Source organism: Siniperca chuatsi, linkage group LG17 (assembly GCF_020085105.1).
Source record: "Siniperca chuatsi isolate FFG_IHB_CAS linkage group LG17, ASM2008510v1, whole genome shotgun sequence".
NCBI classification, from domain to species: Eukaryota; Metazoa; Chordata; class Actinopteri; order Centrarchiformes; family Sinipercidae; genus Siniperca; species Siniperca chuatsi.
This window is the reverse complement of record NC_058058.1, coordinates 2,547,415-2,565,057: the sequence shown is the minus strand read 5'-3', so window position 1 is coordinate 2,565,057 and position 17,643 is coordinate 2,547,415. Positions and strand designations below refer to the sequence as shown.

Genomic DNA, 17,643 nt, shown 5'->3' with positions numbered 1-17,643 from the left:
ACTTATACTTAAGTTACATTTTTAATGCAGGACTTTTACTTGTAACAGAGTTTTTTCACTGTGTGGTATTAGTACTTTTACTGAAGTAAAGGAGCTGCATACTTCCTCCACCACTGGTAATATGTGATAATAATATGAGCTACATTTCATCCAGTACATTTTCCTGATTATACTTAGGCTACATACTTTTCATCTTCAATGCAGGACTTTTACTTGTAACAGAGTATTTTTTCCCAGCGTGGTATCAGTACTTTTCCTGAAGTAAAGGATGTGAATACTTCCTGCACCACTGGTGTTGCTGGTGACACTTCGACAGGTTGTTGAAAGAATCAAACATCTGACCCCAAAATCTGTGTTGAGAGTTTTGTGTTACAGTCTGCAACTCCCAGCTCTTTATTCATTGCTTATATTCAAGCCAACAAATTAACACATTTACAAAGGCCTGCTTCCAGTATATATCTATGTACATATATTATTACACTGTTTTGGATACTTTAACATTTACATTCACTTTTGCAGAGAAGCCTAAACGTTTGATCTCTTTCTGTCTTTGTGTACATCCAGTCACTAAAAAAAGAAGTGTCTCACTGCTTTCTTTGCGCCCTGATTCACAGAAGCAAACACAGAAGGTGAAACACTGGCAGAACATTTTAGATCCCAGTGTGGCACTTTGTGCAGTGTTGAATCCATATACTACCATTCATGCACTTCAGTTTTGTTACGCTTTCAAATTTAAATGACGGTGATTTTGTCGTGTTGATACGGGCGTTAAATAACATCTGTTTATTTTCTTCGTCCTGTTATGTCGAATATTTCCTCAAGCTTAAGTGCAGTCTGCCCTAAACCTTGTACTGCTTCTTATTTTCAAGGCAGTGATCCACTGGGCAACTTCTCCAGCAACGTTTGGTTGCCATGAATCATTTAAATACTCTGCATACTCTGTTTATTGCCTGTTGCTGGAAGCCATCTTTGCTGCCTAGAAAATTGCTGAGTGTATCACCCCCCTCACATGGAAAGAAGCCTGTTTTCTGAATCATCTCCTCACAGCTTCGCCCTCTTTATCTACTTTCAAACTCCTTTTTGCTTCCCGTTGAAACCCCTCCCTCATCACTTCCACTTATTCTCCTCTGTGCTCGCCCTCCCTTCATCCTTCCATCCCCTGTCAGTCCATCTTTTCCTCCCAAAGCGGAAACCGAATCCTCCTTTCTCCCGGCTCACAGCTTGGAGTCCTCCAGCGATGGAGGTCAGCGCTTCATTTCTCTTCCCTCCGTCCTCCCCCTCTCCTCCCTCCTGGTAGTGCATGCTCTCCAGAGAGTGACCCCCGGGGAAGGGCGACAGCGGCCAGGCCGCCAGGTCCCCTCTCTGGGCCCTCGGCAGCACCTCCTCTTCCCAGGACCTGCCTTCCTCGTCCCCGGGCTCAAGCAGGGCTGGCCGGGGGTCTTGAGGCCACTCGGCCCAGGTGTCGGGCTGGACGAGACAGTCGTCCCTCGGGTCTTCCTGAGCAGCCTGGAGGTGCAGCAGGCCAGACTCCAGCTCGGGTCCGTCCACTGTGGGCAGGAAGGCGGTGGGGAAGTGGGGGTATGATGTGACGGTCCGTGGGATGGAGCAGAGGAGGGCGAGGGAGAGGAGGGCGAGCTGTGAGGCACCGGGATGGAAAGAAAGTCTCATCTGGAAATAGAAAGATAGAAATAAAATGTCACTTTTATCATTGTGCAAATTAATTTATCTAAATTAATATTAGTTCATAAGTCGGTGTAAGAGAAACATGATGTAATTATTACAGTAAGAAAATTAAATACATTCACAGAAGTAATGAAAGAAAGTAAAGTTTTCAGATGCAGCTATCATAAGTTTTCAAAATCCAAAAACACAGATTGTGATCACATTCAATAACAACATATAACAACAGTACAAAACAGCTAAATCAAAGTTTTTCTATGGTGTAAATGGTTTGCTTACATATGTTATATTCATAAAAACGGGAGAAACAGGCCTGTGTGAGTATATGTATGTATTTTATTTATACGTCCACCAAGGCTGCATAATCTGATCAAAATACACAAAGTGACAGAAGCTGATTGGCTGATGGCGGCCACAATTTTTGAATAATATTGAAATCCTAGCTGTGTATGACGAGACTTAGTTTTATAAGTCGGGCGGACTCATGATCACCAAGTTATGGACATTTAAATTTATCAGGCTATCTGCAGGAATCATCTAAATTTGGTTGAAATTGCACGATACCTCCAAGAGTTCTGGCTGTTAACCTCAAATAAGCCACAAAAATTGGCTCAATCAATTACAGGAAAATGGTAATGATTTTAATGTTTTTTTAGGGAGAATTATTCAAATGTGTCCCAAATTTGGCAAAGACCGGAGGAAATATCTGTTTAAGTGAGTTTTGCATCTGCTCCTCCAGGTTCAGGACATACGATCCACACCAGCACCTAGCAATAATAACTAATAAACACTTGTCCCTTGCCCCATTGCCAAACTTTCCACCACCAAATTTCATTGAAATCTATTTTTTGAGATATCATGTTAACAAAACCCATAAAAAAACAAACACGTCCAAAATCATAAAATCTCTGCAGTGGAGGGAATAAATATAACTTGCCTGATAACCTGCAAAAGAGATTCCCTCAAGGAAAAATAGGTGCTTATATCGACTCAGCTACAATCACAATGAATTAAAGACATTTGGAGAATAAATAAAAATAACACTGACTTTTTTTTTTACCCTTCCAGAGGAAAATTCGTTATTTTCAAACACTCCAAAACTTATAACCAAGAAAGTGAATTATCACCATCCAAACTTTGGGAAATTTTGACTGGTTGAGTTTTTCCTGCCACGTTGGTAAATGACTAGTTTGTGTTCAAACAAGGCAAATTCTCAAATGAATGGTTAAATCAGAAAACAACAAATTAAAGAAGAGATGAGACAGGTATTGTCTCGCCTTTGGGAGGATCATCGCACTCACGACACGATGCTGAGTTGCAAAAAATCCGAACAAATCAAATATGCGAAGGAGAAGGCTCTGCACAAGTAAGTCCAATGTAACTAAAGCCGTCTGTTACTAGACCTTTATCAGGTCAAATGAGACAAATGATGAGAATTTTTAACAAATTAAAACTTGTAGCTCCTCATGTGGATGATGCGAGTCGACGCCTGCACAATCGCATCACTGAGAAACTTATACATAAGTACAAAATAAGAAATAAGTTACATCTTTTAGCATCAACGAAGAAGAAGAAGAGGGGAAAAAACAAACAGAAGAAAATTCAGTTTAGTCGCGTCCCAAATTCACGTCTTACCTTGTGTCGCGGTCTAACTTGCTGTATCTTCTCTAATGTTCGTCGCCTCTGACCTTTTTAAAAACTACCCGCCCTCCATCCTCTCCCCGCCTCCATCGGGTCACAGGCTGCTGTCACCCATTGGTCCCTCGCCCCTCTGACGCACACAAAGTCAGTGTCGACTGTCATAACCTTCATTCTTTCCGCTGAGAAACCTCAGCGACGAGGCCCAGACTGTCACCGTAATTATCGCCGCTTGATTGGGGAGGCAATTCACAAAGAGGAAGCAGCCAATTCATTAAGATGCTTCTGGGGAGAGAAAGTCTCCGGGAGAGAGAGGGAGGGCACGGTGAGGAAGACGAGGGCAGCTTGTGGTTTCTTTTGTCATGTGCTCACCATGAAGGTCGTCTCACTGGGAAAACACAGACACACCTGCAAGAATGTCATTCAAGCTGTCTGGTTTTGAGGAATTGACAAACAATCAGTCATTCTAACGTCAAACCAAATCACGCTATTCTCTAACTTAATTTGGCACAGATTCTATGACAAAGGCTCTGCAGAGCCGCAGGTTTTGTCTGAGTGTTGATTCTGTAACGATTTCTGCCTTCAGGCTATTTTAAGATTGATGCTGGTTGCATTTGTTCAGGACACATAGAGAGGAACAGGCCTAAAACTCTGGTTTATTACAACTTGGGTCTTATTTTGGTAGTTTCGTCCATCATTTCTATCAGTAATAACAACATACCCACCAAATTAAAAGCTGAGATCTGGGAAGACGTGGCTAGGGTGACATCACTAAAATGAGGTGAATATTGTCGAGAAACACGAAGAGTCAGACGATCAGACAAACTCACGAGAAGAGAGTAAACAACTTCTTGGTTCTACGAAAGAAATCTGATTACTGGTACATATAAACCGTAGTTTCAAAATAACCTTATTGTACATCACGTCTGGTTTCCTGATTTCTCTCTGTAATCTGATTTTGAGCACGTAAATATGACTGCAACTAATGATTATTTTCATTATAGGTTAATCTGCTGATTACTGTATAGATTTAAAGGAACCCTGTGGAGTTTTTGACCACTAGTAGCGCTGTGGAGCGATGTTCTTATGACTGGGTCCCTGTTTTGTTTGTTCTTATGCAATCAAATACACACCTTCCTGCAGCTGGGTTCACACGTTTCACTATCTGCATGGCGGTGGTAATGCACCAAGACACGCAGCGTTGCACCAACAAAGGCAGAGAAGAAGAAGACTGCTAAACATGGATGTAAAAATCAGCTTTGCAAATGTTTTATGAGAAGGGAAACGTTTGTTAGACCTCAAGGATACACACGATGCATTTTGCTGAATGAAAACTTTGTTTGTTTACAAGAAAATGCCATAATGCCAAAATATCATAAGGTCGCGCCCCGGTAGCTCACCTGTGGTAGAGCGCGTACCACGCAGCGGCCCGGGTTCGATACCAGCCTGGGCCTTTTGCTGCTCGTCATCCCCTCTCTCCCCTGCCTTTCCTGTCTCTCTCCAGCTATCACTATCGTAATAAAAAGCAGAAATGCCAAAATGTCATAAGAACTGTGAAAAATGTCCAAGGTGATGTCTCCAGTTTTCCTGTATTGTCAGATTAACAAAAATATTAAGTTTGCAAACACAAAAGACAAAGAAAAGCAGAAAATCCTCTTAAGTGAGATGCTGGAAGTACAGGATGTTTGGCAATTTTGCTTAAAAAATTACTTTAAAGATTAAGTGATTATCAAAATAGCAGCCGATTAATTTTCTGTTAATCAGCTTATCGATTAATCAGCTAATCGTTTCAACTCTACATGTAAACTCAACGGGCTGGTTGGGGAGACAGTGCGGGGAGGATGAGCCGCTGCTTGTGGTGCACAAAGAGGAAACTTGGAGGAAGGAATTGTGGGAAAAGAGTTGATGGTTTATTCGCAAGCGTTACACAGAAAAAGCTTCATCATACAGGAAGCAGAGAAGAATCAGAATCTCACGGTTTGAAGACTGTTTCAACGTGTACGAAGTGTTTGTTGTCGGTGGAAAATAAACATATAAACCCACAAAACAAGTTGTACAAAGTTTGAAAAATATTGTGCATAGAAGTTTATTCTTGATCTTTGGAAACAACAAAAAAAAAAACATTCAAGGTCCGCATACAAAGCTGTTTCCTGAGCTTTTACCCGCATCTCACGGATTTCATCTGCAAATGGAAATGTTTGCGCTGTCAGGGTCATCATGTGACCTTGATCATAGTTGGCCATAGCTGTCATCATGAGCTTCTGTCACATGACAACAGGTGGTTGTATGAGGCATGAGTAAGTATGTTCTTAGATCACGTGATGTTGTTGGAAGCTCCCAAAAAAGCTAGTAAGTTGACCTTGAGTTAAGATTTTCCACATTGTGATGTGATGTAGAGTCATTTTCTGGGGCCAAACAGGGGCCAACTAGTACTGCTACTAATGATTTGTGTTACTACTGATTAATCTATCAATCATTTTTTTAAATGAATGGTGTCCATCGCATTTGTTCCCAGTTTGAGTGACATCTTCAAATCAGGGCTGGGCAATAATTCAACAATTGCAATCGTTTATCAACTTTACTTAATTCAACACCTGGATGTACTGGTATTATTTGTGACATCGCAACCAGTTTGGAGCCAATCAGGGTCCATCACAAATAGTTTGGAGCCAATCAGGGTCCATCACAAGTAGTTTGGAGCCAATCAGGGTCCATCAGAAGTAGTTTGGAGCCAATCAGGGTCCATCACAACTAGTTTGGAGCCAATCAGGGTCCATCACAAGTAGTTTGGAGCCAATCAGGGTCCATCAGAAGTAGTTTGGAGCCAATCAGGGTCCATCACAACTAGTTTGGAGCCAATCAGGGTCCATCACAAGTAGTTTGGAGCCAATCAGGGTCCATCAGAAGTAGTTTGGAGCCAATCAGGGTCCATCACAAGTAGTTTGGAGCCAATCAGGGTCCATCACAACTAGTTTGGAGCCAATCAGGGTCCATCACAAGTAGTTTGGAGCCAATCAGGGTCCATCAGAAGTAGTTTGGAGCCAATCAGGGTCCATCACAACTAGTTTGGAACCAATCAGGGTCCATCAGAAGTAGTTTGGAGCCAATCAGGGTCCATCACAAGTAGTTTGGAGCCAAGTAAAAACAAGGTGTAATCAAGCTACATAACACAGCGTACATCCATTAGATTATTTTCTATTTGATTTTGTATTTATTTGCCATATTGTGTTATTGATATTTGACAATATTCTTACTGATATTGTAGCATTGATTTTGACTATATAGCCCAGCCCTACTTCAATTGATTAGAACAAGTCAAGGAACCCAAAAGTAGTGTATTTACAGTGATATAACAGTCAGTCAGTGGTTGTAGTGCTGAAATGCTTAGTTTTTTAGCTCTAGTTTGATTGATTCATTTTGAGTCACACTGCAAGAAAGTTACACACTTTGTCAAAGTTATAATCCTTAAGATTATAAATATTTTAAAAACTGTTTCTGATACTATTCATGTTCTTTTGAATAGTGTTCATGAATTTCTTCTGCAATAGCCATTCAATGATTTATGTTATGTAATTACCTCTCTATACAGTGGTTTTCATTGTTAGTGGCGGAGTCCGCCATACTGCCTTCTTCACACACGAGTGATTGACAGAAAACGATGCAGCGTGTAATCCAGTGTTACTGTTTGTAATTTGATCTCACTGATTACTGCCTCACTGTTCGCCACAGATGTATCAGAGCTGGATTAAGTTACATTTCCTACTGATTTCCTGTTGCTTCACATTAAAAGCTGAAATCTTATGGATTATATACATGACTATTCTGTATGTGCGAAAAGATATTTCTTGAAGTTAAGGATGAATGTAACGACCCTCGACTAGCAGTAATGTGGCCTGAAAGAACTATCAGGATCAACTTCTCCCTCTGCTCCTCCTCCTGCCTCTCCAAAGTCCTCGTAAGCCTCCAGAGAGGAGACACACCCTGGTGCACTCTGGGTGTCGTAGTCCAGGAAGAAGGTGGGGTTTCGCAGCTGATGTGACTGGTTGATGGCCAGACTCACCGGCGGGTCGCTGAGCGGGGCGGTGAGCAGAGAGAGCTGCAGCTGGTCGATGGTGCTGGTGGAGAAGGGCTGTGATTGGTCGGGTGGGGAGCAGGCCGCGGGCGGGGAGCCGGTCGCCACGGTTGCGCCCCTCGGGGGAGCGGAGGGCGAGTTGACCTGAGAGTCATCTGTGGTGAGGGAGCGTCTCAGTTTGGCCCGAGCATTTTGAAACCACACCTGAGAGAGAGTGTGTGTGTGTGTGTGTGTTCACAGGTGAAAGAAGAACATAAAGATATTTGTTAACTAAGATTAAATGAGGTATGTAAATGCTACAGGTTTCTCACAGTGTAGATTTTATGTATCTCAGACACCATGTCATTATTTTACATTACATTTTGTGTGTATTTGTGTATACATACTATATATGTATGTATAGACGTAACTTTATATCTTCCTTTAAATATATTTTAGTTTTCCTTTTAATTTGTTCTCTTAGTGCTACTTTTATATGCTTTGTTCTATTTTATAGTTTTATTTTATTATTTAGTATTTGAATATTTATTTATACTTTTTCTGTGCGTGTAGCGTGGAGGGGGCTACAACCGCATTTCATTGTGCAATCCTGTATTATATAATGACAATAAAGCTGAACCTTGAACCTTGATAAAGCAAGTCTACACCACAGTAAAATGCTTCATGCTGAATCGCTAGTTGCTGCATTTTATTAAGAAGCTCTAACAATAACTGTGTGCTGATTCATAGGAAGTACTGAAATGATAAATTAATTGATCACTTAATGGACTGAGAAAAAAGTAATCAATGACATTTTTAAAATTGCTGCTGCCTTCACAAAAACATTTAATTTACACTGAACCCCACAGATCTCCAGACAGGTTTTCAGACATGCTGGAATATTAATTTGTGTCTGTTATGTTTCTTCCACCTAAATGTTTAATTAACTAGTCAAAAATTACACCTACTCCCACGTTATTGTTGATGTTGAAATGTTTAACTGCTGGACGCAAGATGTCTCCCTCTTCACTGAAAAGTTCATTCTCAGTGTGTGTGACCCGGAGGCTTCGGGTTTCCACATCGCACTTGTGTTAGGGGACTCCCTAAAAACTTTGTATTTCAGCCGGGGGCGGTGCCTTACTTCCTGCGTCACACAGTGTTGTGTGCCTGATGCGCGTTCTCATCGGCTCGCATTGGGTTGTCTCGTCACTTTTTGGATAAGCTAGCAAACATATGTAATGTTACAACTAAATAGTAGTAAAATATATTGACATTTAAATTGACTAAATTACGTTCAACAACAAAAATCTCCTCAGATTGGGGGTCTGTATGTTAATGTAGTATCTTGCATCAATAGATGCCCAAATGGGCTTACAAGGCAGACTATCAATTTCAAAGTACATAGGTGTGAGACCAAATATACAAATTTTAGGAAAAAATGAATAGTATATTCTGGATACCTTCATACTTGACATGCGTGAGACGGTCACGGAGCTCGCCGAAGCGTGCACTGCTACGTCCTGCAAAACCTCGCCCATCTGGGTGAAATGCCAAGTTTTTAGGGAGTCCCCTTGTGTTAGTTGCATACTGGACCCTGATTGGCTCCAAACTAGTTGTGATGTCACAAATAATGCCAGTAGATTAAAATCCAAAATGTGATTTTAATTCTGAATAGTAATCTCTCCTGTAAACTAGAAAACATATATAAAGGGAGAACACTAGTCTCAACATTGAGCATCTGTTTAGTATCTGTGATCTGGTACAGCAATAGCTCCAGGATGTGTTTACCTAGCTTAGCACAAAGAGTGGAAGCAGTTGGAAACCGTTAGCCTCGAACAAATGTACAAACAGTAAGGCTTGATACAACTCCAAACTGTCTTATTGGCTCGTGTCTCGTCTGTAGAAACTTAGAACTGACTCGCTGTAGAAGCAGCTAAACTTTGGACTTGGACCGAAACTTTAACATCATTGCCGTTGACTTATTTCAGCTCTACTGTACAAAGCCGAAACAATAAAAGAACATATGTCTTAATACTTTAACTGCAGTGCAGACCGATCAAACATTACGATATCACCTGTATTTCGTACCTGCAGGACTCTCTTGGGCAGGCCGGTCTTATGTGCGAGGCAGGTCCAGTCTTTACCGTCAGGGTTGTGCTTCTGAGCAAAATATGACTCCAGCGCTCTGAGCTGCTCGCTGCGGAAACATGTCCTAATTCGCTTGGTCCGCCTGCGGGTCCGCCCACCCGTCACCCCGCCATCCAATCGTGGCTCCGGACTGCTCACAGACTCCTCCCCTTCACCCGAGACCTGAGTTTGAGCTGTCTCTTACACACATACAGGAGTGTTTTGTTAGCTAGCTAAATGTCTGAACACACCACAATGCTTTCAAACAACTTTTTTAGCCTCTTTTAGCTCCTCGTTTTGGTTTTGCGGCACATTTCCTGTCAGGTTCAGTAGCAGGCAGCTGTTTTCATCTAACAAGCTCTGATGAACTCACTGTACACTACCTGCTCAGCTCTAAACAGCAGAAACACACAGTTGGAGACTAGCTGTTTGCTAACACGTTAACCAAAACAACTTTATAAGGTGATAATATGTCAGGAGGTGTGTTTTCAGCTTGTCGTGGAGTTCTTCCACCCCCCAGTGGCCATAAAAGCAATTAATGCAGCCTGACTGTGCGGACCCACTTGACACAGCAACAGACTTCTCGCTTGTTGCTATGTAAAGCAACCTACATTTTCTCCAACAATTTACATTATGTTTGTGCCACACAACACTTCCTTTCTGTTTGCATCTACGATCTTTGAGGGACATACAAAAGAGGGATCCCAGAAACTCCAATATTAATATTAATATTCTCCTCCACAGACATTTGTCCACCCCCGTGGCAAAGACTGCAACACCTGCAACACCTTTTCTTTGTCAGTGTTTTTGACAAATCACTTCAAAGCTTCCTGGTGAATTATGCCCTCATTTGTATACAGTTACATTTGTTTAACTTTCGACCCCTCCCTTTTATTGCGGTCAATTCTGAGGACAAGCAGGAGGATAAATGACACCTGTCACCAGAATTTCACCTGGACAAATACTTCTGCAGTGTCTCAGAGATGGAAATGGTGTATTTTTCTATAAATACAAATAAAACGCACGCACACACACACACATCTATCACCTTCTTTCAGATTTGGTTGGGGCTGGAGATCGTGTGATAGCGAGGCACTCCCGTCGTCGTGGTAATGGGACTGACAGTAGAGGTTCTGGCCCTGCATGCAGTACAGGTTCCCTGGTATTAACTTCACATCACACTCCTGCAAAACATGTTCATTATCACAGAAATATCTGCATTAAGGATAAGAAAAGGTCACTCATATCTCAAGTTGCTTCTTGGTGATTACATATAGATGTGTATGTGCAATGTTGAATTTCAAGTACAGGTAAGTGTATATGGTAAATTCAATGTCCATGATGTTGCACATTATGTCCCATTATGTCCTTTAAGTCAGAAAGTTGTAATGATTGTTATTCACGGAGAGACAGTAATCCAGTCCAATGTATTTAGTTTTTTTTTTTTTGGTGTGAAAAAGTGTTTGCCCTGCCTGACAAAGTGAAGTAGACCAAAAGATCTTCAAAAGCTAGACATCATGCCGAGATCCAAAGAAATTCAGGAACAAATGAGAAAGAAAGTAACTTTTCAGTCAGTTATTAGGTTCAGGGGCAATCACTTTTTCACACAGGGCCGTGCAGGTTTGGACTTTGTTTTCCCTTAATAATAACAACCTTCATTTAAAAACTGCATTTTGTGTTTACTTGTGTTATCTTTGACTAATATTTAAATTTTGACGATGATCTGAAACATTTAAGTGTGACAAACATGCAAAAAAAAAAAAAGAAATCAGGAAGGAGGCAAACACTTTTTCACACCGCTGTAATAACAACAGGATGAACTGTACAGAACGGGGCGCAAAATGTGTTATAATGTTTCTGTAAATGTTTCGTATAAAACTAAACTCTGAGCTACCTGGCAGGAGAAGCAGTGAGGATGGAAGGTCAGCTCACCAGACCTCATGACCAAAGCGGAAGCTGGGATTGGCTGGAAGCAGCGAGCGCATTGACCGCCTCCAAACATCCTGACCGGGAAGAGAAATCAAGTCAGGAGAAGCTGTGAAGGACCCGGGTTTAATCCCAGACAAACCCAAACTTCCGAAAATTACATTTGAACAAAACCTGAAGAGCACCAAAATGTTTGACACTGTTAAAGGAACATTTTGGGAACCAAACTACTTCATCCTAGAGAATCATCTCTCTGACCTGCAGTAGTCCTGCTGGCAGTAGATGTTTCCGTCTCTCCAGTAAAGTGAAGGGTGCGTCTGCAGCTCGCAGTGACATTGGCTGCAGCGGAGGCAGACGCTGTGCCACACGCTGCCTGCAGCCAATAGGAAGAAGCGGTCGCACACCTGCTCGCCACAGCCGGCACACATCATTGGCTCCTGGATGGACACGGCTGTCGGAGTCTGAGACAGATTGACAGACACATTTATTTTGCATCGGGTTTCCCTCTTTATACCACCTGAGGTTATTCAAAAATAGTGTTTATGTGAAGAATCTTCGCTTGACAAGCTGAAATATTTCTCTTTATTTTGCAACATTTGTTTTTAATTAGTTTAAGGGTGTCTCATGAGATCTTATCAGCCCAGCAGATTAACTTCTACCTTCTAACTCTGACTTCAATGAAAGGAATGAATCAATCAAGCAAAGAGAATTTGCTTTCACTGTCAAAGGGGAAAAAAACAACATGATTAAATAAAAAATTAAAGCTTATTTCATGTTTAATTCTCTATTAGGAAGTTTACTTTGGAACTCTCTCCCTTTGGACTTGATCTGTGCACACTGTCCCACACACCTTTAAAAAGCAGCTGAAGACCCATCTGTTTAGACTCATTTTTCTATTTACTCTTATTTTAATTTATTTCTATTTTATGGTGTTTTGTTCTTCCTGAGTCTGTATTAATGTCGGTTGCATTATTTCTTTTGTGAAGCACTTTGTGGCGCTCCGTTCTCGGAAGGAGCTATATAAATAAAGTTACTGACTTACATTTCACTTCTGCACCTTTACAGGTCAGAGGTCAGGTTGCCGACCCAGCAGCTTGAAAGCAAAGCATTATATTTAATATTTAAAGGCAGCACGTCTCTCTGTTACTCTGTTTAGATCCCATTCAGATCAGAAGTTTATTCTAATGGTCTGAAAAATGTTGCATCTTTGTTGAAAATGAAGATTGCGGCATTAATTTTTGTCTTCTTACTCCAGTGGTGGAATGTAAATACTTTTACTCAAGTGCTGCACTTAGCTAGGCGTTCAGATGACAGTTTTTCTTCCTGTCCGGTGAAAACCACATATCTTCAGATGTGGGGATTTTGACTGTTTGTGATGAACTGAAGGATGAAGAGTTTCCTTTATGTGCTGAGAAAACTCTCCTCCTCCTGAAGCTGAATAAACTCTTTAACCCCCCCTCAGATCAGCTGGAAAACGCATCGTCACAGAGAGATACGTGGTTCTCACAGGACAGCGACGCTACAAACACATGATGATCTTATAGACCATGATGCATTGCTGCAGGTTAAACTACCCAACAGTATATAAAGCAGTTAAAATGAGCTCAACCTGAAACATCTGCAGCAGTAAAATGCAACACACACATTAATGCAGCAGGAATATGAATCCAGAAACATCAGATATAATAAACACTGACAGGAGCGTTTTACTGCACAGTGAGGACTTTTACTGTCATACTTTAAGTACATGACTCAACAAACTGATCCGTAAGGCCGGTGACATTGTGGGGGTGGAGCTGGACTCTCTGGCGGTGGTGTCAGAGAGGAGGATGCTGGCCAAACTACACGCCATCTTGGACAGTGTCTCCTACATGCTCTATGACGTGCTGGTCAAACAAAGGAGTACCTTCAGCGGAAGAGTCATCCCCCCACAATGCACCACAGAGCGCCACAGGAAGTCATTCCTGCCTGTGGCCATCAAACTATTTAACTCCTCCCTCTAAGTGTCAGTCTGTTTGACCCTAGGTCACTAAACTGGACATTGAGCATTACATCTCCGCCATAATTAATAATAATTGTGCAATATTCTGTGTACTACTCCCGTGCAATATTAGTTTTCCCTTGTTAGTTTTTCTTATTTATTGTTACTGATACTATATACCTCTATTACTCTTGACAGTACATGCACCTCCGCTTATTACTATTACTTATTACATAATTAGTTACATTGTATTTATACTGTACTTTCATCATCAACCAGTAAACCCACTTGGTACTCGACACTTAGTTTATCTTATACTTATACCGACATGATACTTAATTTATTTTTGGACCTGTTTTATAGTGTTTTATAGTGTATCATATCGTTTGCTAGTACGTTCTCCTGTGTGCACTGACGTAAAGGCGAGCTACTGTAACAAAGAGTTTCCCTTCGGGGATCAATAAAGTATTTCTGATTCTGATTTTGCTGATGATACTTCTATAGGCCCTGTTTTTGATTAAGTAAGGTTTTGAATGCAGGACTATGACTTGACTAAATAAAGGATCTGAATACGTCTTCCACCACTGTCATGCTCACATCGCCTGCAGCAGCACTTTCCTCCACCCCGGCCGGGCCGCCGCCCAGCTCCGCCCCCTCCGCCTCATCACCAAGGTCACTGCCGTACAACAGGTCCTCGAGGGCTCGGTCGTCTGGCGACATCATGATTGTCCTGAGAAGGTAGAGGGGGTAATTATCAGTCCACTTGGTAATCACAGCCCTCATTAGAGAACTAAAAACAGACTCATTTCATGTCTCTATTAATAAACAGCAACAACAAATACATTCACGCCCAAACTGGAACACAATACATTTATCACAATTCTGTTTCTTTTTCCATCTGTGGTTTTAAACAGTATGAATGAAAATAAAACTATAGAATCACAGATATAGGGTTCATTTACTAACTGTAGGCCAGATGTTCACCAGCAGCTGGAGTTCCTCCTCCTCTCTCTGAGCGAGACTCATTGAGGTCTTATTATGGACTGTGCACAGAAATATCTGACATGTAAATTCCCCCAAGAAACATCTTAAAACTTCTTTTGAAACTTGCTTTTTAAGTAGTTTTTTTGTTGCTTATTTTATTGAAATATTTTATTTTCTACTCTGTTTTGTTTGAACTTTAAATGGTTTGTTTGGAACCTTTTAATTTGTCTGAATGTTTTAAACACTAATGTAAAACACTTTGAGCTGCATCTTGAAACGTGTTGTGCAAATAAAGTTTATTATTATTATTATTACACCCAGATATAGAGATTACAGATGCCTAATTTAAAAATAATAATTCACGAGCGAGTCCACAGACAAGAGGAATGTGTAAATAAAACAGCATTTTAAATTTAACACAGAAACTACATGTAGAACGAAAACATGGGGCGAACACAGCCAGATTACTTACAGCAGGAGTTTAAGTGTTGCGCTCTGATATTAAAGACCAAAAGGAATAATAAGAAGTGTCCCTTTCAAAAATGTTGAAGGCATTATTTCCTAAATTATTAAGTATTTCCAAGGCCATTTTAGACAAGCTGGTCAAAAGGTGATAGAACAAGATGACGATTGCTAAGTTTTCATCTACCGTACAGAACAACTTAAACTACAAACTATTGACTAATCTGAAAAATGATAATACCTGATGAAAAGTCAAAAATGTAAATACATAACTTGTTCCTGAGCTGCCACTTCAGTTTTTTTAGCCACATATATTTTCTTAAGAAGTGGGAATGAGATTCAAGGTTCAAATGTTTTATTTCATGTGTAGTAGATTGCAGGGTATAAAGAATAACAATTAGAGAAAGATTTAAAATAAGATTATAAAGGATAAAACTTCAAAGATAACAACTCATTAATATATGTAATGTAAGTATTCAAAGTAAAATGTACAAATGTCACAGTTGTAAAGCAAATTATATTTGTCGATCGACAGACAAATAATCAGCACCTCTTATGATAACTGATTCATCTTTTTTTTTGTTTAATGCCAAAATTCTCTAGCACCAGCTTCTATAATGTTCATATTTTCAGTTTTTCTGTCTTTCATATTATTATAAATTTAATGTCTTGACAAAAAGACATTTGAAGACGTCACCTTGGACTGTGGGAAGCTGTGATGGGCATGTTTCACCAGTTTTGGACATTTTATAGACCAAACAATAGATAAAAGACTTGCTGCAGCCCTAAACTGTACTTCACAATGTAGTTCACGCTCGAGTCCGAGTGTGCAGTAAGACAATAAAGAGTCTTTCACCTTCTGTATCCAGGTGGACAGAGGAGGAGCTCACCTGTCTTGTTGAGAGACTCCTGGTTGGTTTTCCACTGAGCGTGCTCTGTAGAAACCCTTCAGACACCACGGCCCTTTGAGATGGAGACAGTCTTCTGTGGGAAAACAAACTTTTCTCTGCTTTGTGTCTCTCCTGGATGTCTCCTTGTTTATCGTCTTGCTCTTTGGCAGGTTTTCCTCCCGCCAGTCGACCACCTGAGCGCTCTCACTTCTCCAGGTGTCTCTGCAGCCTCCTGTCTCGTGGTTTTGGGATTAGTTTCCCTCTGTGAGCGCTGACCTGAGATCTGCTTCCACCTCATCCTCCACCAATCAGAGTCACGGCATCTGTGCTGACAGCGGGATCAGCACCTGTCCCTCCCTCCTCGCCGTCTGTCCCAGGTGACGTCCTGGCACACACCTGTAAACAAGAGGCCCAGGTGGCTCAGAGCGCAGGTAAGAACTGATCTGATTGGCCGCCTCGTGAGCAGATGGGTGAGGGGCTGCACCCCGGGGACCAATTAAAAAATAACAAAGGGTGTTTAAAAGGACATCTGGGATCTGCACTCCAGGATGAAAAGACAAAGGCTCGATCCCTCGGCTGCGTTTGGACCAAACTGGTTTCATGTGACGTTTTCCTCCTGTTTAACCAAAGAATCCTGACTGGTAACGTCAAACTAAGAGGCAAAATGTGATTAAATCTTTGCTCGTGTCCAAAGCGAGACATCAGGTACATAACAAGAAAAATCTTCCTGTTTATTCACAAAATGACTTGAAAGCCATTAAAATGGGGCACAGTGTGCACACATCGTTAATATAGAAAAATGAATAACAGAGATCAACAAGATCTGTTCTGTACAGATAAATAATGTCTAACAATACGGCCGCTTGAAGAGGAATGTTTTCAAACTCTTTTGGATTTATTTTCTTGGTACAGTGTTATTTTCAAAGTCCCACAGTTGAAGGGGATTCAAAGCGAACTCAGACAACCTGAATTTGAACTTGTGACATTTTCATAAAACCTGCGATGACCTGCCGAAAACAAATGGGGACAAATTCTTTCTTTCCCAAGAAATTACAAACTATTCCAAAAATGTAGCACAAAATCAAAAAACCTTTTAAAATGTAAAAATTTTAGTCCCTACTTGGCAAAATGACATCATTTTAGATTTGTCTCTCTAGTATTTAATTTAGTAACGAAATGATGAACTTTAATATCTTGAAGTTCCATGTCTGGTAGAGAGTCGGTGGAACCGATGAAACGTTGGCCCGCTGTATCGAAGCATCACGACAGGCTGAGAAAGGTCACTCACTCGTCCGTCTTTCTTGACCCCTCTGGTCTGAGCGTCGTGGGGGAACAGGGTGAAGCACTGAGAAAAACATGATGAGAAACATCTCTGCTGCCCGGGAGAAGGAGGACGAGACACAATTAAAGATACAACAAACACACAAGAGACATTTCTGATGAACAAATTATTTTTAGCTATGCAAGCAGCACGTCTCTCGGGATGGCAATGTCTGTCTGTCTGTCGGTCTTCAGACTGAAATGTCTCATCAACTACTGGATGGATTGACATGACATTTTGTACAGACGTTCATGTTGCCCAGAGGATGAATCTCACTGACTCTGGTGATTCCATGACTTTTCCTCTGGCAGCACCATGAGGTTGACATTTGTGGTTTTTTAGTGAAATATCTTAATAACTAGCGGATGAATTGCCAGGACTTTTGGTAAAAATATTTGTGGTGCCAAGACAATAAATGCTAACGACATTGGTGATCCTCAGACTTACTTAGAATACTTTGGTTTATGACCAAAAACATGCCAAACAACATGGGGGTTAATCCATTTTCTTTTATTAGGGGTGCAGCCTCACTGAGGCGCTCACCTGAAACACAGCTCTGTCTCGGGGACCTGGCCGCTGACCC

At 41.1% G+C, this 17,643-nt stretch overlaps 2 protein-coding genes across 3 annotated transcripts in view; both read right to left on the bottom strand.

The window, feature by feature from the left end:
• Positions 1-349: 349 nt before the first annotated feature.
• Positions 350-16,379, bottom strand: LOC122864482 (LIM/homeobox protein Lhx9-like). Of its 2 annotated transcripts, none has more exons than XM_044171947.1 (8): positions 15,740-16,379; positions 14,001-14,133; positions 11,681-11,883; positions 11,391-11,499; positions 10,545-10,680; positions 9,458-9,696; positions 7,379-7,594; positions 350-1,668 (listed from the first exon to the last, which is right to left on the bottom strand). In XM_044171947.1, exons 2-8 carry the CDS (start codon positions 14,124-14,126, stop codon positions 1,108-1,110), a joined length of 1,590 nt encoding a protein of 529 aa, XP_044027882.1. In that variant the 5' UTR covers positions 14,127-14,133; positions 15,740-16,379; the 3' UTR covers positions 350-1,107. The 2 variants fall into 2 exon arrangements, with proteins under 2 accessions (XP_044027882.1, XP_044027883.1); XM_044171948.1 differs by having other exon boundaries at positions 9,458-9,690; positions 15,740-16,377.
• The window catches only part of LOC122864481 (tenascin-X-like), a 68,669-nt gene continuing 58,627 nt past the window's right edge, over positions 7,602-17,643 (bottom strand). Inside the window, exon 21 of the transcript XR_006375231.1 lies at positions 7,602-7,624. The gene's annotated coding sequence lies outside the window, so the exon portion shown is untranslated. The remainder of the gene's footprint in view (positions 7,625-17,643) is intronic.

Bases quoted from the DNA above. Each gene is read 5' to 3' on its own strand.
- LOC122864482 (XM_044171947.1), bottom strand. From the start codon at position 14,126: ATGATGTCGCCAGACGACCGAGCCCTCGAGGACCTGTTGTACGGCAGT. The intron at 10,681-11,390 runs GTAGCTCAGAGT...CATGTTTTGCAG, and splicing joins CTCACTGCTTCTCCTGCCAG to GAGTGTGATGTGAAGTTAAT. The intron at 7,595-9,457 runs GTACGAAATACA...ACTCTCTCTCAG, and splicing joins TGCCCAAGAGAGTCCTGCAG to GTGTGGTTTCAAAATGCTCG.